At 38.3% G+C, this 21,370-nt stretch overlaps 1 protein-coding gene across 1 annotated transcript in view; it reads right to left on the reverse strand.

Annotated features, from left to right (window-relative positions):
• Positions 1-21,370, reverse strand: part of WDR70 (WD repeat domain 70) — a 225,016-nt gene that overhangs the window by 43,395 nt on the left and 160,251 nt on the right. Inside the window, exon 11 of the mRNA XM_039842639.1 lies at positions 1,586-1,685. Coding sequence (XP_039698573.1) covers positions 1,586-1,685 — 100 coding nt within the window. The remainder of the gene's footprint in view (positions 1-1,585; positions 1,686-21,370) is intronic.

Genomic DNA, 21,370 nt, shown 5'->3' on the forward strand with positions numbered 1-21,370 from the left:
GCCATATTCTATACAGCCAGGAAGGAAAACGATGGAACAGAGTATACATGTTGTATTGACAACATGTTACCTAATAGCTACTATAGGATGGAAGGGGAAAGTAAGAACTATCACCAAAATGACTTTGACTAAAATGGAATTAGTCCTGTACAACTGGGTGAGGCTGGCCTAGTTTAGAAATCTCTGGGAAGAATTTTCAAAGTATGCTCCCCTCTAATTCTCCTCTTCTTTCCCCATTCTACCTTGGAGATTTGGGTATACCACTCTAAAGATGCAAGAATGAATAGGAGATTTTCTAAGTAGAGAATTTATCATTTAAAAAATTTTCTCAGTAGATTCAGAAAAACTCTAGGGGTAAGAACCACTATTTGTAAATAAAGAGTATATACAGTCCTAATTAAGAGTTGTCTTAGGACTCAAGTAGCAGATCAGAATGCATGGATCAAAATACTTATTTTATATATATATCCACCTCTGCCAATTTTCTTGTAAATAGGAGATACATGTGATATGTACTTTGATTTAATTATAAGTGAGGGTTGTTTGGATATAACAAATAAGGCTTGTCTGGAGGAAAGAAAATCTGAATGTAATTCTCAAGGATGAAAAGGATACAGACTGGTTAAACTGAGGGCAAAGATGTGCTAAGTCTCTTTATCTCCTCCTCATTTTCACTACTACCCTGTACACCAGGTTGTAAATTCTATCAGAAAAGGACCCTGTCAATGATGGTCACAGTTTATACTCATCACCTAGCATAACACTAGCCCAGAGTAGTTGCTCAACAAACAGTAGTTGGGTAAATGAATGACTAAATGTACTGGTGCTAAATTAATTTGGTCTACAGAGTAAAGATGAGATCCTTTATGTGACATTTAAGGCCATCTGTTGCACTGCTGTTTCTTTTCTCTCTCCACAAATAGGCTTACTGGAAGGTCCTCAGTCATGTTCCACTCTTCCCCATAATGCTTTGCTCATAAGCTGCCTCCACTATTCGCTTATTTCCTTCTATCAACACACAGCTTATCCAAGTGAGAAAGATTTAGCAAAAAATTAGAAACAACCTTTATTAACTATGTGAGTGTGGATAAGTAAACTTACAATACGACTACAAAGAACTGTGTAGCTATTAAAAATAACAACCGAGTATACAACTTTGTTTAAGTGAATTGAGTTAGTGTTTGAACTGGGAAAAAAAAAATCAATGGTCAACAAATAAAAGACTTTGAAATACCAGACCCAGAATTATAACATGATATAAAAACAATACAGAACATCATCTGCAACATTCCATAAGATACAAGCAAAGTCATTCTTGTAGACTTCAAATTCTGATGGAATGCGAAGCTGTACTAAAAACTTAGGCATAAAAGTACGTATTTCTAAATTTTACTTGATGCTTTTTAATAAAACGACATTGTCAAGTGAAAATGCATTTTAAGAAAAAAAGTCAGACTGGCAAAGGTACATTAACAGAAGCACAGCCAGCTTTACTAAGCACTAAAATATCAGTGTGACATTTGTTAGAGTTAAAGATGATCATTTTACATATAGCAACATATCAAAAAGGAAAATATTAACCTACCTCCACGAGAGGCAAGGACATTACCATCATAGGAAAAAGTCACGCAGGAAGTGTCTGTGCCTGGGTCATGGGCCTGTTTATAGTGGAATTTAGGATGAACCTGTTTGAGAAAACAAAGTGTTACTATCTCATCTCAATTCAGATGTGGCAAGAATATTTCACTTTATTATCTAGAAAATAATATACATCTATATGTAAAATATTAACTTCACCTGATTATAAGGAAAAATTCAAAAGGCTTTTTAAAATATCCATTTGCTTTAATAAGAGAATAAAAAGAAATAAGGTAAGTTATTTTTCAGACTGCCTTAGGAAGCTCTAAGCAACACAAGAGCACCACAGCATTTAGTTTTTCTTAACATAAAGTATATCATATAGTTATTGAGATGATTTCCTATAGTTATCTGAAAGAGTAAGTATAAATAAAAATCATTAATGAATATATCAATTATTAACTCAAAAATTTCACTGTATTCCTAGCATATGCCAGACACTGAGCACATGGTTATAGGTCTTGAACTATCTTTAATGTGTCCGTAGGATAATGTTGACGATGATGATGATAGCTAATCCTCATATAATGCTTATTACATCTTAAGCACTATTTCCTTTACTATCTTGCCTATTTAATTCTCATAATCTCTTTATAAGTTAGGTTCTACTACTATCATCTTAATTTTACAGATTAGAAAACTGAAACTCAGAGATTTGAATACCTCGTCCAAAGTCACACACATAGTAAGTGGCAGAGTAGGGAGTATGAACCAAAACCCTGCTCTTAAACACTATACTATACTCTTTCTCTATTGATGCATGTTAATGGTCTTTTTATTTCTAATATCACTTCTGCACAGTTAATGACTTATAAAAGTAATTACTACACTAATCTTGCCACTCAGTTATGATTCAGTAACCAGCACAGGCCAAAATACTAGAGAGTCACTTATCCCAGATCCATCAGCCTGGATAATTCCATAGTGAACTGACAGAGACATTGCTAGTGATGACAGCATGGGAGCCACAGGTACAGGAGTACAAATGACTCCCTTCTCCAATGGTCTTACAGAAACCCTAACAAAGAATGGGTCACAAAACAGCTCATGTACATCGGCCTCCCAATAATATCGCTGATATTCCATCATGAACTTCTACCTAAAAGCTTCCAGTAATGGATAGCACACTATCTCACAAAAACAGGTATTTTGTGTCTGTGTGTGTGTTTTGTTCATTTTTAATAATTTGTACTGTGTTGTTTTCCGGGTGACAACCTTAGAAATTTATATTAAAGGAATTTATCATACTTCTACATTTTATTGATACAAATAATTCATTGATTCAACCTTTTTTTTATTAGGCATTAACTGTATGGCAGACACAGGTTGAGCAGGGAAACACAAATGTGCCAAGATAAACATGGATTTTCCTCAAAGAACTGGCAGACGATCCCCTGAAAGGATATGGATGAGCACACAAAATGACAAGTGGTACAATGGGGAAGTAATACTTGAGCACTGAAGAGAGGTTACTAACCCAAACTTGAGAATAGTAGGGGGAAAAGGTGGCCGGGGTCGGGGAGCGGGGGTGGAATCAGAGACCCAGTGGATAAAGTAAGAGTTAGCAGATGAAGTGGCAGGATGCAGGGGCATGAAAGAGTATTCCAGTCAGAAGGTCCTGCATTGTGGTAGGCAGACTTTTTACCCTCAAGCCCTCTGGCCCTTGGCGTCATGCTGATGAATATGGTACTCTACATGGCAAAGGGAACTTTGCAGGTATAATTAAGGTTGCTAATTAGTTGACCTTAAATAGACAGATTATCCTGGATTACCCAAGTGTGACTAAAGTAGTCACATGAGTCCTTAAAAGAACAGCCTCCTGGCTGAAGATAGAAGAGGAAGCCATAGAGAATTGTAAATCAGAGAGATTCAAAGAATGAGAAGTGTTTGACAAGCCACTGTTGACTTAAAGACGTGTCAAGGAAACAGGGATCTTAATTCTGCCAATAACCAGTAAGGCTGAAAGAGGACCCTGAGCCCCAAATGAGAGCCGCAGCCCAGACCAACTTAGATTTTAGCCTGGTGACACACCCTAAGAAGATAATCCAATTATACTATGACAGATTTCTTATCGACAGAAACCGTAAAATAATAAACTGGTATTTTTTAAGTGACTAAATTTCTGGTGATTTATTAAGAAGCAACAGAAAACTAGCACACGCATATTGAAAGGCCCAAAGGTAAAAGAGCTGGTTGCAGTCAATGAACGAAAACAAAGTAACAAATACTAGAGGAAAAGAAGAGGTGGGGAGATGATGTGAACGGGGCTCAGATCCCCAGGTGCCTCTTCTAGGTCGTGTTAAGAGCTTAGATTTTATCCTTGAAGGCAAAGGGGAGCTGCCGAGGGGGTTTTCTCAGTGGAGCAACATGACTAGGTTTGCTTACTTTTAAAAGATCATTCTGGACACGTATGGAGAATAGACTGGGAATATTTTGTTCCTCAGAAAAACAAAACTCTTCTACCAGCCTCGGTAAGGAAAATTTGCCACCTCATTGTATTTCATTAAATCATCAACTGCTAAACTCTAAATAAAGCTTTTAAAAGATACTGTAGTGGTGACAGTTTACTAAAATGTCCTATACTTAAATTTGGCGTCAATGAAATTAACTTAGTTTTTTCATTTGTTTTAAATGTTTTGTTTATTTTTAATGCTAATAAAAACAAATACACATCTAAACAGAAGGAAGACCCACACATGAGTGGTAAGGCAATGTGGTATAATACATTAATTCAGTCAAAAACTAGTAGTGTAACCAGGGATAAATTACTTAAGCTCTCCAGATTACAATTTTTTCTTCTGTAAACAAAATAATTGAACTAGATTTCTAAGGTCATTTATAGCAATATGATTCTTAAGGAAAAGACAAAAGCTGGTAAATACATAATATATTATAATTTGACTAACTGATCAAGATTTTGTTGGATCTCACAGGTGATAGTATAAATGCCATACAACGAATTGAATGGGAAGAATGGATTTTGATACAGGTGATTTTGCCTTAATCTAATTAGAAAGGACTTTACCTGCTATGCTTTTCTGTCTCCTCATGTAGGTACTACTTTAAAGGGTCATTATATTGGAGGTTGGGTGTTTTGAAACTTTTATAATTCATTATTTATAATGCAGAAAGAGTGAATACGTGTCACAAAACAAGCCCCATCCTGTCTTTCTGACTTCCCATGATATTTTCTATTGATAGATTTACATCTTAGTGCAACACCCTTTAAAGTAACAAATGGCTGTGTGTTAATAATTAAGAGTTCATGGGAGAGAGTGAGATTGCACTCAAAATAATTTAACCTACTCTCTCTTTTAAAGGACCTAATAAAATAAAGAGGCAAAATGTCTTTGCATGAGATGAACAGTTCACAGATTTTGTGTCAGAAGTACTCTTCTATTACTAACTCTACTTTAACCAGTAACGAAATATTATTCCAATGAAATAAAATAGGCAGCCAGAGAGGATCTTAAACTTGCATAAAACATCAACACTTAGACAGTCCATGATGACAAATACCGTACACTTTGAAAACAAAGTCATCCTGACTGAAAAACACTTCTGACATAATGTGGGAAATCTAAAACTGCAACTTCTCTTGAACTGTTTTTATAATCATCTTAAGCAAAGAGAATCGTTCTTCAGGGAAGTTGAGTTATTAACTCCTTTATATAGGTTTCCTATTTTTAGGAATGCCTTGTGTTATGATTTGGAGAATATCAAGTCTCAGATGTTCATAGTGATGGAAAACGCAAGCACAAAAACCTAGTTTTAAAGGGCCTGAGATCATACAGTACAAATTCCCAGCTAGTAAAACTGTCTGTATAGAGCATAAAGAAATGAAGACTTTTTGGAGTTTACAAAATGAATCCATGGGAACCATAACACTAATGTCAACTTGCACATAATGGGAACGCCCTAAGGGTGTAACCCAACAGCCCAAAACTACAGCCCCTATCTGCAGGAGCCATAAGCATGAGGATGCCACCTTGTAAGGTCCATATAAGCTGAATACCTTAGACTATGCTCAGGCCTAATGCGGCAGCATCACAGACAGTGTGCTACAACTGAAGACTGACCTTCTGACCCTCATAGCCACTGGCTTAGGACCCACGCACAGCAGTCTGCGCTGCCAGTCAACAGAGCTTGCTTTGGAGACGCTAAGGACTTTCATCCTCCCTCTGCCATGTGAGACTGTACTTGCCCTCTCTGTGTGTTGTGTGTTAACCTGCGTGGGTGCCTGATCGGTTTATCTGAGAGGGTTCCACTCAATAAACCTAGCATTGTGGAAAGACATAAATGCATTCAAGAGTGTTACTTCGGTAGCCGCTTTTCTTGCTCGCAACACTGTCCCTATGTCACTTCTTAGCAGAAGGTTATGGAGCCTCTTACAGTACCAAACTCACTCCATAACAAGCAATATCAGTCCATTTCTGGGTGGATCTAATTGGCAACATCTTTCTTAAACTGGGCCCAAGACTCCCACCACCTAACATCTACTTATAAGTCCTGGTCCTGCTTTCTGTGGCTATGCCGACTAATTCAAGTTTTTCTTCTCTAATACAGTCTGCCATATTCTCAAAGAAAATATGATGTCTTCCACAAAGTCTTAAATATATATTATTTAAAATAGTCCACAAAGTCTGTCACTTCCTGAAATTCAAAGTCTTTCGCTTCCTGAAATCCTAAACAATCCAAACATTGTATGGTGGCACCAACGTTAATGAGTTGACATCTAGCAGCTGCCTAGATTCCAATTCCTTTCTAATGCTATAGTGTGTTTACCAATGCCAGAGGAAGAAGAGCCCACAAAATGAGCAAAACATGTTTTGTAATTAATAGAAACAGTGGAATAAACTGTTTTAAATGAGAGAATTTAAATGAATTGCTAGGCTGAAAATAGAGAAAAATCTAATAGAAAGCATACTGGTCCTAGAGCTAGCTGACTTGACCTCAAATTTCAACTTACTACATTTTAGTTTGACCCTCATCAAGTTGCTTAATCTTTCTGTTTATTAATCTTTAAATAATATGCCCTATATACTGTCCCACCACTACCTTTCTCCTCAAAGGGGCTGAGTTATATTTGACCTACTATATCCCTGTCTTGTGTCAATACCACAAATTTATTAAGTCTGTAGTGGGTACTTCCTCTCAGAAAGTTGATAAAATGCAACTATGCTACCAAAATGTAAACTCTAAGAGCAAGATGAAGCAAATGCTAGGCTATCTAACAAACTAGATGTAATAATGTTTGATTATCCTCTCAAATCCATTCCTAGGACTCTCCCTCAATTGATATAAATTTTCTTTCTCATTCATAAATTTTCATTCTCATTTCAAGCTTAGTGATAACCAAGCAATCCAATCAATTCTCTATTTTCAATCACGTTAGTGTTACTTACTATACCAGGATTAAAAATATGCCAGGATTTTTTTAAATGCCAACATTAAAAAAACAGAATAAATATAATTCTAGACTGAATATAATTTCCTCCCGGTTCTCTGATTTTGGAGATCTAGAGTAAGGATAATGAGATTATGTATACAAAAGTATAGGAACTGTCACATAAAGGTACTCCAACTCCCTGTTCCCAGGAAGTCTTTATTTTAGTGAAGGGAAATAGATAATAAAACCCCTCCAATCGACTCTCAAATTATTCAAATTAATATTCAAATGAATACATTGTATAAAAATATGGTATAATGACAAAGAGCACAGACTGTGGAGCCAAACTGATGAGTCCAAACGTAGGCTCCACCACTTACCGTCTATATAATCTTGGGCTAGTTAATCTCCCTATGCCTCTCTATACCATCTATTAAATGAGAATATTAATAGTACCCAGGTGTTGGGAGAATTTAATGAGTTAATGCAAGTGTGGCACACTCCTCTGCAATATAACCGCTGTTCTTTTCAGCGAGATGTGGTATCTATTTCACTGCACCTTGAGTCTGGGTATGAATATGTGACTCATTTCGCTTTATGTTGGACACGTAGCCATGAAAATGTGCCTCTCAGATCTCCCACTGTGAAAAGTATGACTGACTGACACTCACTGCCTCTGTGACTCGGCCAGGCTTTCCAAGGGCTGCTCCCAGCCAGTGGCTGAGCACAGGAGATAAAGAATTCCTCATTAGCCTGACAACTGAAACTTTCTTGGCATCGTGCTACAGTCTAATAAGACTTTTTCTACACAATCGTCCTTTTTTCTTTTCTTTTAACAGTTTTACTGAAATATAATTTACATACCATGGAATTTGCCCACTTAAAGTATGAAGTTCATTGTTTTCTGGTACTTTCAGAGAACTGAGCAAACATCATTATAATCAATTTTAGAACACTGCCATCGCTCCCCATTTTCCCCGGACTCCTCAACCCTAAGCGACCACTAATTGAGTCTCTGTCTCTGTATATTTGCCTATCTGAACTTATAAAATCATACAATATGCTATCTTTTGTGACTGGTTTCTTTCACTTAGCATGATTTTGAGGTTCATCCATGCTGTAGTATGTATCAGCACTTCATTGCTTTTTATTTCCAAATAATACTAGATTGTCTAGATGTACCACATTTTATTTATTCATTCATAATCTTGAGCTAGTTAACCTCCCTATACCACCCTATGCCATTTATTAAATAAGAATAATAACAGTACCCACTTCATAAGCAGTTGGGAGAATTTGATGACTTAATGCAAGTGTGAGACTCCTTTGCAATATAACTTGGCTGTTCTTTTCATCAAGATGTGGCATCTATTTCTCTACATCTTGAGTCTGGGTGTGGACATGTGCTTAACACCCCTTCTTTCCTCTCTCTTTCACAGGGGTATGACCTGCATCATGCTCTGACTCTCCAGCCTTCTAAGGCTCCCTCTCCACTTCCCCTTACAGGCCTTTCCCCAATAAATCTCTCACATCTTTAATCTTGCCCTGGTGTCTGTTTCTCAGAAGACCCAGACTAACACAAGTGGTGCCAGGAGTGATTTGACAACACAGGTGGTAAAATAAGAATCTAGGAGTGCCTCATGCTTTGCCTGGGAGGTAAAGAGGATATTGTCCTAAGTGGAATATGGAGCACAGACACACCGTAGCACTTCGTAGTGCTTCAACTGCTACAGGAGGTGACCTCGGAAAACTTCCTGGTGCAGAGTAATGTCTTTGGGGGAAAATGTTTTAGGCATTTAAAAGACATGGGAGGAACAATGCCTACAAAGACAAGATTGTTGCATGATTACTGCTAAACCATATGGATGCCCTATAGAGGGACAATGAGAAACTGAGGGCCATTAACAGTTAAAGACTAAGTAGGAGAACCAGAGGGCCACTTTAGTAGCTTTCAAAGAGGCCCTCATCTCCTGTGGTGGAGGAGCAGACACTGCTGAGCAACAAAGGTGATCTGGTAGTTAGATTTACAGAGCTCCAGAGACTTTTAAATGCTCGGCCAAGGCAGGTCTGTTATACTAAGGTCAGAGCTCTAGTCGGGAAAATCTGAGATCATGATACATAAGGATAGGATATTTGCATGAATGCCCATAAGATGCTAGGTTTGCAGACCTCTCCCCGACCCCTGAGTCCTCACAGCTTACAGAAGTGTCCAACTCTTGCCTAGTAAGAGCTACAACTTCCTTTGTGCTGGATGAGGCTACTATTCCCACCCCCACGAGGCAGCAGGTACCTTCTCTTCGGACCTGCTTCTACTTTCTCTCCTGGATGCTATGTCAATTACTGGAGCTGAAACCCAGCATTACACAGCTGTGGAAGTGGTTGGGCCTGATAAAGGTGGAAAGAGATTACACATCAAAAGATGTAACAATTAGCTAGCAGGAACTACTAGCAGGAGCCATAAAGTAACTTGAGTTTGGATTCTAAGAATGCATAATCAAGAGGGCTTTGATATAAGACTACATAAGCAGGATTCATTGATTTGGGGGCACATTTTTGGACAAGGACAGCAGAGGATGGGGGCAAACTTGCTGCTAGGATACTATTAGAGGCCTGAAAAAGTGATAGTCAATGTTGAGTAAAATAAAAGTACTCCAACTAAAATAAAAGCCCTGGCAGGGACTGAGAAAAGAATAAGAAGGCCAGGGGATGTAGGGGTGCTGGAATAGATATATTGTGTTAAACCAGGAAATGCAGAATATTTTTTTCATGGGATGGCCCAAAGGAAATATCATTCGCCAAGGCCATCAGGAATGCATCAATAAGAGGGAGCCAGCATTACCAAGTTCAGTGGCAGCTCACCTCTTCAGCCCACGGCCAATGCCACAGAGCTGGGCCATAAATATGCATGGGGATGATGAGGCCCTGAGTAATAAAATCCAGGTTTCAGTGAGTGGTTAATTGCTAGAAACTAAAAAGGTGCAATTGATAATGACTGACAAGGTCAGAGAGGCGACCAAGTGGGGCTTGATGTGCAGGGAGCTGTAGAGATGGTTGACAGAACATGGCATTCTAAAAGCACAAGAGATGGGCAGACAAGAAAGGTACTGTGTAATATCTACAATCAAAAAGAGAAACAAATGGAGGAGCAGGAGACTAAAGGTAATCACCCCAATAAAAAGTCATGATCCCCTGCTCTATTTCCATATCAGAACCTATTTTCAGCTAAGGAGCCTACTGACTGTAGAGGTAGCCAGATTCCTAAGAGGAAACACTATGCTACTCAGAGGAGCAATAATTTTAGTCCTTCCACAAAGGGATTATTGCTACAGACTTAAGTAGTAGTTCCAATTGTAGCTGCTGAGCTGAATGAGATAGCAAAGCTAAAGCAGATTAATAAAGCCTTGGGGTGACTTTGGCTCAAGGACTTCCCATTGGCCTGGCCAAAGCTTTCTTAGAACTGTGTGGCAGTCTTAGATTCTTCCTAGCCAATCCCCCTCCTTTCTCTCTTTCCTTCATAGGGGTCAGACCTGTATTGCCATCTAATACTCTCTAGCCTCCTCCGGCTCCCCACCTACCTTTCCCTTACAGGAGTTTTGGCAATAAATATCTATAATGCTGCCTTAGCGTCTGTTTCTTAGCATCCCTAACAACAGAAGACATTGACAAACAAAACACGAGCAGAGAATCACAGAGGCATATACATTGGGATTTGCTCTCTTGCTGCTTTTGGAACACAGCCATCTTGTGGAAGAGCATTAGCTAGCTTCCTAGATAACCAGAGACACGTGCCCAGTCATCCCTGTAGCACCAGCTAACATTTAGCCAACAGCCAGACACGTGGGTGAGGCCATCCTAGACCATCCAGCCCTTACTGAGTTGTTAACTGCAGAGGTAATAGAGAACCCAGGAGAAATCAGCCAAGCTAGTTCAGACCAGAAGCACTGTCCAACTGACCCACAGAATCATGAAAAATAATAAATGGTTGTTGTTTTAAGTTACTAAGTTTTGAGGTTGTTTTTAATGCAGCAGAAGTTAGCTAATGCAACATATAAAGGATGTGAATAGTGCCTGACAGATAGTAAACATGTAAGTGTTTGCCCTTATTTTAAGTTAGATGATATTATAGGAACATTAATAACTTTTAAAGAAGCTTGGTTCTCTCTCCCCTACCTTAGCATCCTACTGAATAATATCTAACATAAACTAGTCCTGCAACTCTAGAATTAAAATTTATTCAACTTTATCATGTCTTGTTCTTCACATAGTCACTACGTTTCTCTCTTGCCTTTTTGCATCTGCCTGTGAGAGCAAACATTCTCTTTAGCAATGTTTCTTAAGCCTTGCTACGGTGCTTGGCATACCCACTGTTTCTAAGTAGTTGTAGTGTGTTTACAACCAGTTGCAGCTCGATAAAGAATATTCTTCTGTATATTCTTTAACACCGACTAAGACAATGATTCCAACAGACAATATTGAAACAAGAGAAGAAAATGCTTGGAAACAGCCCATTCTTAGAGGACGTGGAAGGGAAAATTGTGTTTAAGTTGCTTTTCTTTATGATACTAAGATGAAAATTGTGTTTAAGTTCCTTTTCTTTATCATGCTCTTTCCCCACATTTCTGATTCTTTCAAGTGGGTCAGCCTCAGATTCTTTCTTTCCCAGGCACGTCATCTGAACTCCAAGAACCCCAATGAGCTCAAGAATAGAGTATAATATGTTATACATCACATATCATAGCGCTTACAAGAGAAACATACTTAATAAATACAGCAAATGAAACTGAACTTTTGAGCATGTTTCAAAGAAACAATATATTTCATACTAAGTTGACAGTTTTCCAAGTGTCTAACTTTTTTTAAAAAGATAATTATTGTTCTAGCCAAGATGTTTTTCCCTTCCCTCATTCCTTCCTCCCTTTTTTTAAAAGAAATAATTTAAAGACCAAAGAAATAATATCTGATGAAGTACATTCATCATTCCCCACAAAAATGTGATAATAAAATTTTTAAAATTCACATTTACAATGTCAGTCACATTTACTGAAGACCCATTATACACACGATGAGAAAACAAGTGGAGAGACAACATGGAATTTTCTTCAAATGATGTGCAAGTTGGGAAAGGGAAAGAAACATGTAAAAACCCCTTATTCTGTCATAAAACACTTACTGCATCAACTTAAGCCAGGTTCAGAGAGCATGACAATGACTAAAAATTGGCCTCTGCCATGATGGAGAAACTCACAGGTAAGGAAAAGACAGAGACTGAGAGAGACAGACACAGAGACAGACAGAGAGACACAGAGAACCTGCGAGAGTGAGCGTGTATGACCGCAGCTGAACTCTGCAGCAGAGCTCTCCACTCTTAGTCCAGGTTCACTTTGTAAACACTAGGATTTCAGAAAATAGCTATGACTTAGCATTTATTTTTTCAACTGTGTTTGGCAAAGAGATAGCCCACCCTTCATTTATAACTAGACAGTGTTGCAATTACATGCCTGTTTGGTCATCTCAAATCAGGTGACCACAGTGTGTGACTACCTAGGGCTCTATCTGATGACCCACTGGAAGCTGCAGCTGCAGGAGAAAGCTCAGCCCCTGAGACATGAGTCACAGGCAGAGAATATGACGCCACTGCTCTGGAATCTGCTGGCTCCCCATGTGCTTGCAAACTGAAATTCAAGGTGTTTACTTTAGTCTATAAAACAAACCCCTTATGGCTAAGACACAAGTTACCTTCACATTAATCTTTCTTCTTATAAACCCGAGCTGAGATCAGTTGGTATGCCAATTAGGCACCGCAGCATTATGCTTCAGAAACTTAGATGTAAAAAATGTTAAAGTCCTACAGAAGACCCATGCTTTTGGAATTTTGAGAGACATGAAATGAAACTTTGGAATTTGACACTCCTTTATAATCTTGAGACATCATACAGAAGCATTTAAAGATGGGGATATTGTCTGATTTGACCATTTAAATACCTGGTATATTTTATTGTTCTGATTTTAAACAAAGTATAATTTTTAATGGGGAAAAGTGAGGAAACATAGAATTTCATATGATAGTCTGTAGATTTCCAAACGAGGATATCACCTAAATCACCAAGAGGAATGATTTAAGAAGAAAGTCCTTCCAGAGAGAGAGAGTCCAAAAGCAGGGTTTCCCAGAGGATGTTTTGAGTAACATCATTATATCCAGGGGTGAGGTGGTGGGTGGGGGTCTCTCTCTAGCCAAGAAAGTCTGGGAAACTGGAGTTTATTTGCATACCATGGCCTTGTCTTGAAGATTCACAATGCACATTAGTATATTAAAAGCCAGAGTCTTTTAAAGAGTCCTAGAATAAATCAACCTCTTTAACATTTCCAAAACTTATTTGACTATGGAACTTTTTTCTTTTCAGATAGTATATTCTAACACAGATAGAACTTTCTCTGGACCTCAGTTAAGGAAATATGTATCTAGGGCAAGGGTGAGTAAACTTTTTCTGGAAAGGGCCAGACAGTAAATATTTTAGGCTTTGAGGACTATACAGTCTGTGTTGCAACTGTTCAATTCTGCTTCTACAGCATGAAAGCAGTCACAGGCAATATATAAACAAATGGATAAGGCTGTGTTCCCATAAAACTTTATTAACAAAAAGAGAAGGCAGGCTGGATTTGGCCCACCGTTTGCTGACATCTGATCTAGAGAGAACAAAAATTTTAGGAAAAGGTGCTTTATCTGTAAAATCATTGTAACATAAACTAAAGCCATCCTTGTGATGCAATAATGATTTTAACTTTTAACAGTAATGGTAGTAGCAATAATAATGACAACAGGTATATTTATTGAACATACTGCTACTTTGTGCAGTAAAACATACACCTTCTAATTTCATTCTTAAAACATGCCTCCTGAGGTACGTGATTATTATGTCATTTTACAAATAAAAAACTAAGGTTCAGCGAGGTAATTTACCCAAAGACATATGAATAGTAAATTGTCAAAAATTTAAACTCTGATTCTAACTCCAGAAACTAATCTAAACTAATCTTATTTATTTCTAGGTATTGTGTATGTGTGAAAATGTGTGTGTGTGTGTGTGTGTGTGTGTGTGTGAGAGAGAGAGAGAGGGGGGAGAGGGAGAGGGAGAGGAGTAGGTGTGTATAGCAGGAGAGAGAGAGAGGAGGAGATGATGAAGGCTGAAGCGCATCTGTGCTTGCATGAAGGGAATCTGCTGCCATGTTTTACCAGGCCTCTTTTAGATTTGGATAGATTATTATAGTGATGGCCCTAAATGAAGTGCATTTCCTTATATTGCCAGGAAGGGCAGTACAAAGAGAGAGATGGATAACATGAAACAACTTTTTTTCTTCTTCAAACTACGTAACACATTTTTACACTTTTAGGGAGTTCTGAAACAAATTCTACTACAAATTCCACCTAAGGCAGAAAATAACAGTCTTTATCCATTAACGTGCAGTAAAAATCACAAACCAGTCATTTTTCACCTCCCTCTAATCCCATTCAATGGAATCTGGTATATGAACATAATAGCTAACATTTATTGGGCGTTTACAATGGGATAGGCACTGTCATAAGTACAAGGTATGTATTAACCCTTGAATCTTCCAATGGCCTTATGAGGTGAGTACTGTTATTATCCTCATTTTCCAGGGAGGGCATGAAAGATAATATACAGAAAGGTAAAATTAATAGCCCAAAGTCATGTGGCCAGTAAGTGGCAGCGCCAGGACCGAGCCCAGGCAACCTGGCTCCAGGGCCTGCACTCTTAACCACCTCTCTATACACGCATACTCACAGACCTTCTGACCTCGGTCTCCCTCTGCTCTGCCCATCCCCATCCCGGGGCAACGAGGGTGGGCCTGGACTCTGAGTGGCACCCTTTCTCTTTCCTTTCTAGGCCAGTCTTCTTCCCAACCACCAGTGGAATTTGAAGGTGAAAGGCGGAATAGTGGACATGCACTACACTAGTTTCTGGAAACAGATAAAACCATCATCAGTGACCAAACCTTATTCTAGGTCACTAGCTAAATTCAGTCCACAAGCATAGCTTGACTAGCCTTTACTCAAGATCACACCAACAGTCTCTGAAGTAATTTAAACCTTGGAAAATAACACAAGTTGCAGCTGGCAATGAGGAAATCCCACTAACTGCTGTGGATCTCCTTGGCTGCTCCTTGTATGATGGCACCTTTTCTCCTCCATCTTTAAAGTTTGCGGTAACAGGGGTTAGGGGATCTTAAGATTGTCTATGTCACATAAGAAACACAAATGTGAACACAAGTGCAGCTTTCAATTCAGCTCTTTAACTGAAGGGGAACTTGAAAGACACGATGCCAACACCGGAAGCACAGTGCCGCGGAATGACCTGCCTAGACAGGAGGGAAAGCCCGGCGGTTCCCCCTTTGAAGTCCAGCTGCCTGAGATTCACTGGCAGCCGACCTTCAAAGCGAGCCGATGCTTCCTTCCCTCAGCCTGGCCGCCAAGCTTCCCGGGCAGCTGGGCAGATTTAGCCACTCTCTGCCCAGCTGTCTGTGAACTCTGGCAGCCAGTTCAAGTGAGGGATAGAGAGGTGGTGGAGAAGGGAGGGGGAGGAAGAGAGAGTGGTAGGGGGAGGAGGGTGGCGAGCACAGTGGCGCCAGGGCAAAGAGGATGCTACATTTCCTTGGAGCCAACCTTATCAATGTCACTCAAAAGACCAAGCTTCCAAGGGAGGCATAATCCAACTCCACTACAAAGCAACTTCTGAGTGACCAAGAGATTTCAAATACACTTTCCTTCAAAAGCTGAGTGAATCTCAAATGTACTCATCTAAAGAAGGCCCAGTTGCTGCAGAAAACAGTCCAATCTCTGCATAGGGATGTAGGAGACAAAGCCAAGGTCAAAAATAAAAAATACGCAGTCCTTAACCAATTTTGATTTTCTAGCATGTGTGTTTATGCTTCTTGGGGACTTTTGGGGTTGTGTGCCAGGTTTGTTGTGGCAACCCTTCTGTTCCCCTGGCAGCCAATAGCTGAGACCACTTATTTGTTTCTGCGCCTGTGCAGCAGATGCTTGGAGAAGACTGGTCCATTTAACATAAACATTACCAATGTGTTGTTATGTTTTCCCTCTGGAGCCACATGCTTCAGGAGAAAAGACTGAGTGTTATCAGCTGCAGGAGCAAAAGGGATGCAGAACAGTTCTGGTAGTGATAACAAACTTTCGAAAAAAGTCTAAAAACAAGATCTTAACTTTGGCAAAGTGGAAGACAATGAAAGCTACTAAAATATGAGGAAATGGAGACAAAGAGTTGAACAGAACAGCAGATCATCAGCTATGCGTTTCAGATGGAGTTCTGTGGTAGCTACATGGAGATGGAGGAGAGGGACACTGGAAGCCAGGGGGTGGGAATGACCGTCAATTTCATGAACTCTTTTCCATAGTTTTGTACAATTTGTTTAGAAAAGGAATGTATGAATGAGCTTGTATGTGCACCCTGACAATATGAGGAAAAGACCTAAATATTCAGATAGACTATATATTGTCACTAGTTACAAACATGTCTCCTCCCTGCTCTTTAGATCTCTTTAAAACTATGTGACACAGCAGCCAACATTAAATACAGTGATATCAAAGACCTATAAAACATCTGAAACCTATTATCTAACTTTAAAAGTATAATACTAAGCCTAGAGAAGAAGCACCAATTAATATTTGCAGAAATTAGTCCAACTGTTTATTCACTCATTCTACAAATATTTATGGAGTCCTTGCTACGTGCAAGGCACTATGCTAAGTGTTGCAAATAAGTAACAGGTTAGTAAAATGGCTCTTTACTCTCAAGATCGGTCTAGAAAGAAAAGAAAACATTAAAACGAGTCTTTGCAATGCATTGTCTGATAAGTAATGGCAATATCCACAAACTGTATAGTAAACTCACAAAATAATGGTCAACTCTACCATGGTAAAATAATGGTGACATGTTGGGAATGGAGAAAATCAGGTAAGGCTTGGTTGGTGAGGATTCTTGACCATAGTCTTTGAAGGTTAAGTAGGAGGAATACAAAGAAAAGTTACTACAATAGAATCTCAGGATATAAAAGACTCAGAAGTGGGACATCGCACATTGCTTTTGGAACTACAGGTGGTACTAAGAACAGACCAGTAGCACAGAAGACTGAAGAACTGGAAGTCAAATCAATAGCCTCAGGTGTTCTTCTATGGAGTTTGTGTTTGCACCCTATGGGCAATGTTGAGCCTCTGAAGGGTTTTAAGAAGAGAGGAGTACTATGATCACATCTGTATTTTAAAAGATCACCCTGCAGCAGTGGAAAAAGACAACCTGGAAAAGGGAAGACTGAGGATAGGGAGATGAGTTAAGAAACACCTGCAGTGATCCAGGTGAGAGCCGATGAGAGCCTGAAGCTGAGTAATAGTGGAGTAAGTCTGAGAATAATTTCGGTTGATGCCAGTGACTTTGGTATAGGCAGTTTCAGTGAACCTGTGAAGTGGACACAGTAAATATTCTGGGTAGAAACCTAAAAATGAAAGAAGGAAGAGTTGGAGAAGGCTTTTGTTAAATCGAATAAATAAAAAGCAGAAACTTGAGCATATTTTCTAGGAGCCAACAGAGATGAAAAGGATAAAAATACAGGAAAGGGAGCAACTGATAGAATTAGGTCTCAGAGGAAACAGGAAGGACACGATGAAGCGCACGGGTGGAAGGATTAGTGAGGAACTAGAAGAGAAAGACCTCTTCCTTGGACACTGCAAAAAAGGAGGCTGAGAGACCAAGGAGGTATGAACAGAGACACATTTATATAAAGGAGGGTGAAGAGTCTGACAGAAGTCCAGTCTATTGCCCTTATTTTTCCATGGGAAGGAGGGGACATAACTGAGTAGGAAGTGGAAGGTTGTAAGATGAACGAGAGAAGAGCTAGGTAAATCTGAAAATACTCGATGAGATGAAATGACAGAGAATACTGGGCAGGAAAGAGGAAGCAATCACCAAAGGCAAGAAGCCCAAGAAGAAAATGTGTATCATAACTCTGGAATGGTACCAATCTGTAAAATTGTGGGTCTTATGGTACCACAAAAACAAAAACAAAAATTTAATTTTAAATAAATAAATACATAAATAAATAAAACAAAACAAAACAAACAAACAAAAATATTTGTGGGTTTTATCAAGTTGGACTTAGACCTAGAGGAAGGAAGCAAAGAGTCATGCTACTGGGATTGCAGAGCAGAAAACAAAAAATAAAGCACGGTTTAAAATCTTGGTAAAATGTATACTGCAAAAGTCAAATGACTTTTTGGCTTTTCTCCAAGGACTATACCCTAGAGTTAACTGGTTTCAATTTGTGTTTTTGCCCCAAAAGTCGAAGATGAGGTCAGTATAATGCAACTTTAACTTGGCAGTTCTATTACAAAATAAAACTTTTTTTTAAATCTACAGCTTATTAGAGAAAATGGCTTCACAATCAAAGCTGATAGTATCAATATTTTGCTTATTCTGAGCATAGCATTAACTTATTTCCAAAAATCAGGCATTCCAATTTCACTCATAAGAAATCAACTTGAGGCAAACGTGTATTGGTTGATTTCTAGGTCCGTGGCATTATGTCACACTTGTAGGAACCAACACAAAAACATAATCCCTGCCTTCAAGATGATTGTACGATAATCCATATTTTAAGAGCTTTAATAACTCTTTTTACTTGTTAAAAAAACTTACATTTCCTTGTTTAAAAACTTCTTACATTTCTTTGTTCATTACATTATTAATGATCCTGATGATGTGACTCTTTCAACTAAAACCACAAAAATGAACATTGACCAAGCAGGTAACTGTCAGAGGAACACTTTCTTTAAATAAAGGTAATTTCATTTCTTTTTTAATTTGAAAAAGAGAGAAGATGGAAGAAACAAATAAAAATTTACAACACCCTACAGGCATTCAAAAAATTACAGATTTTACCTTCCTTTAATAAACGAAAAGATCTAACACATTGCAACAATAGGCTGATGAAGAATGTATTTGGAAAAACCGCCTAGTTTTCACCTGTTTTTCCTTTACCACTCACACATAACATTTCACTTCCAACACTTCTGGTCACCAAATGTGTGTGGGGTTTTCCGCACACCAAGCAATTCTCTACAACAGCTCGGTATCCCACAATTTAACTCATTTTCTCAGTTCTTCTGTCTTAAAACAAAAGCCATGGCTGGCAAATGGTTGGGAGAGGGCAAGTTGCTAGCTGATTGCTTCTGTCAAAACCCTGAATTTTGGCTATTTGTGGATTTCTATATTACTCATTAATTCATCCACTCTAAGCACTTATGAAGCCCCTGACCGTGAAGCTATGGCTGGAGAGACGGCAACTGTTTAGGGGAACTTAGAGCAGCGGAATGTGGGAGGAGAGCTCTAAGGGCTCACACACAGGCAGAGAGAGAGGAGTGACTAATTCTGCCTAGTGGGCAGGAATGTTTTTACAGGGGGAATGGCATTTAAGGAAACTTTTGAAGGATAACTGGGAGGTCATCAGGCAGAAAAGGGGACAAAATATATTCTCGGAAGAAGGAACATTATTTTCTAAGGCAAAGAGTAGGAAAATGCATAGCTTGTTTGGAGATGACAAGGTAGATGAATATTCATGCTGACTCTTCTCACTACTATCTAGGATTAGAGAGTTGATTCTATTTGAATTTCCACTGAAAAGGTATCTTCTGTGGATATATAAATCTTATTTAACTAGCAAATAAAATATTTTATGGGAAAATAAGAACATATGTACTTAAGTATTTTCCCTTTTCATTGTAAAGTAGAGATAGCGTGGGAGCATTAATCCATAATCACATGAATCAATTTTCATAATTTTAAAGGCTTATCTATGTTTAATTAAGAACAATGAGTCACCTAAACAACAAAAAGTTTTGGCTTCCTGTCATTGCTCTACATGACTTTAGTCCTAATTTCTTTTTGAAAAGTTATCACGGGTATAAAGACATTTTAATATCTTTATTATTAAATATACTTAATAATATAGTATTAACATTATTATTACATAATAGTGAGCAGTCAGTTTGCGATATGATATTTCTAAGAGAGGGGCTGTCAGAGTGAAAATGGACAGTAATTTATAAAGGAAATAAAAGTGCTATCCTTTTAAATTTGGATTTGAAGATACTGGTTTCAGTGGAAGACAGACAGACCAGAAAGCTGCTGTTGGTCCATACTAACACTCATATTAACTCTTCAATTCATTTCATCAGTTACTGAGTTTCTGCTGTAAATGAGGTACTACACTGGAACCCTTGGGGAATAAGATAACTATGACAGGGTCCCTGACTTCCCAAATTTCCTAATCTTGCAAAGGAAACAAAAATGTATATAACTATACAATTTCTATTTCTATGAATAACAAATAATGAAATCACTGTTACAGGTATAAGATAAAATTTTTTATCACCACAAGATAGCATTTATTAAACACTTACTATGTGCCATGCTCAGGGTAAGCACTTTATTTACATTGTTTGATTTTATCTTCATAAAACCCCCAGTTTACAAATGAAAAAATAGGTTATATATTTAATTAGAGCTGGGATTTAAATCTACAAAGTCTGACTCTGGAACTTGATCTCTTACGTATACTTGAAAAAAAAATGTTTTGGGAAAGCAAAGGAGGGGACAATTATTTCTCTCCTGGCAGACCAGTTAAGGTTTCACAGACAATACCATTTGAGCTGGGCCTCGAAAGGAGAGTGGTTTTCCATGGCCAGAGAAGATGGGGGAGGAGACAGTAAGGCTGAGGAAACTGCCTAGCCAAAGGTGTGAGGGTGGGAAAGTCCATGGCATGTTTTAGAAATATTATAAGTTTGTTTGGTTAGAATACAAACATGTAGAATAAGGCAGAGAAGACCTACTCGGGTCAGATTTTCAATGACAGGCACAACCTGCACAAAAAAGAGACCATATGGAATTTGTCTTTCTCTGCCTGACTATTTCATTTAGCATAATGCCCTCAAGTTTCAACTGTATTATTGCAAATGGCAAGATTTCATTGTTTTTATGTCTAAATAATATTCCCTTGGACATATACACCACAATTTATCAAAAAATAAAATATATAAATAAAATTTCACATTTAAAATATCCAGTTACTTTTCTTTTCATAGAGAAGACACACTTATTTTAGCTATAATCCATTTCTTGTGAATAACAGACTACAAAGAAGTAGGAAGTGCTCAGCTTCACGGGGCTGTTTTGTTAAAGCCAAAGAAATATCTCAAACCACTACTTTTGCCCATAAACTCCAGACAACAAAAAACTGGTGAAGAGTACTAAGCATGTT

The sequence above is a fragment of the Pteropus medius genome, unplaced genomic scaffold, assembly GCF_902729225.1.
Source record: "Pteropus medius unplaced genomic scaffold, Ma_sr-lr_union100, whole genome shotgun sequence".
NCBI lineage: Eukaryota > Metazoa > Chordata > Mammalia > Chiroptera > Pteropodidae > Pteropus > Pteropus medius.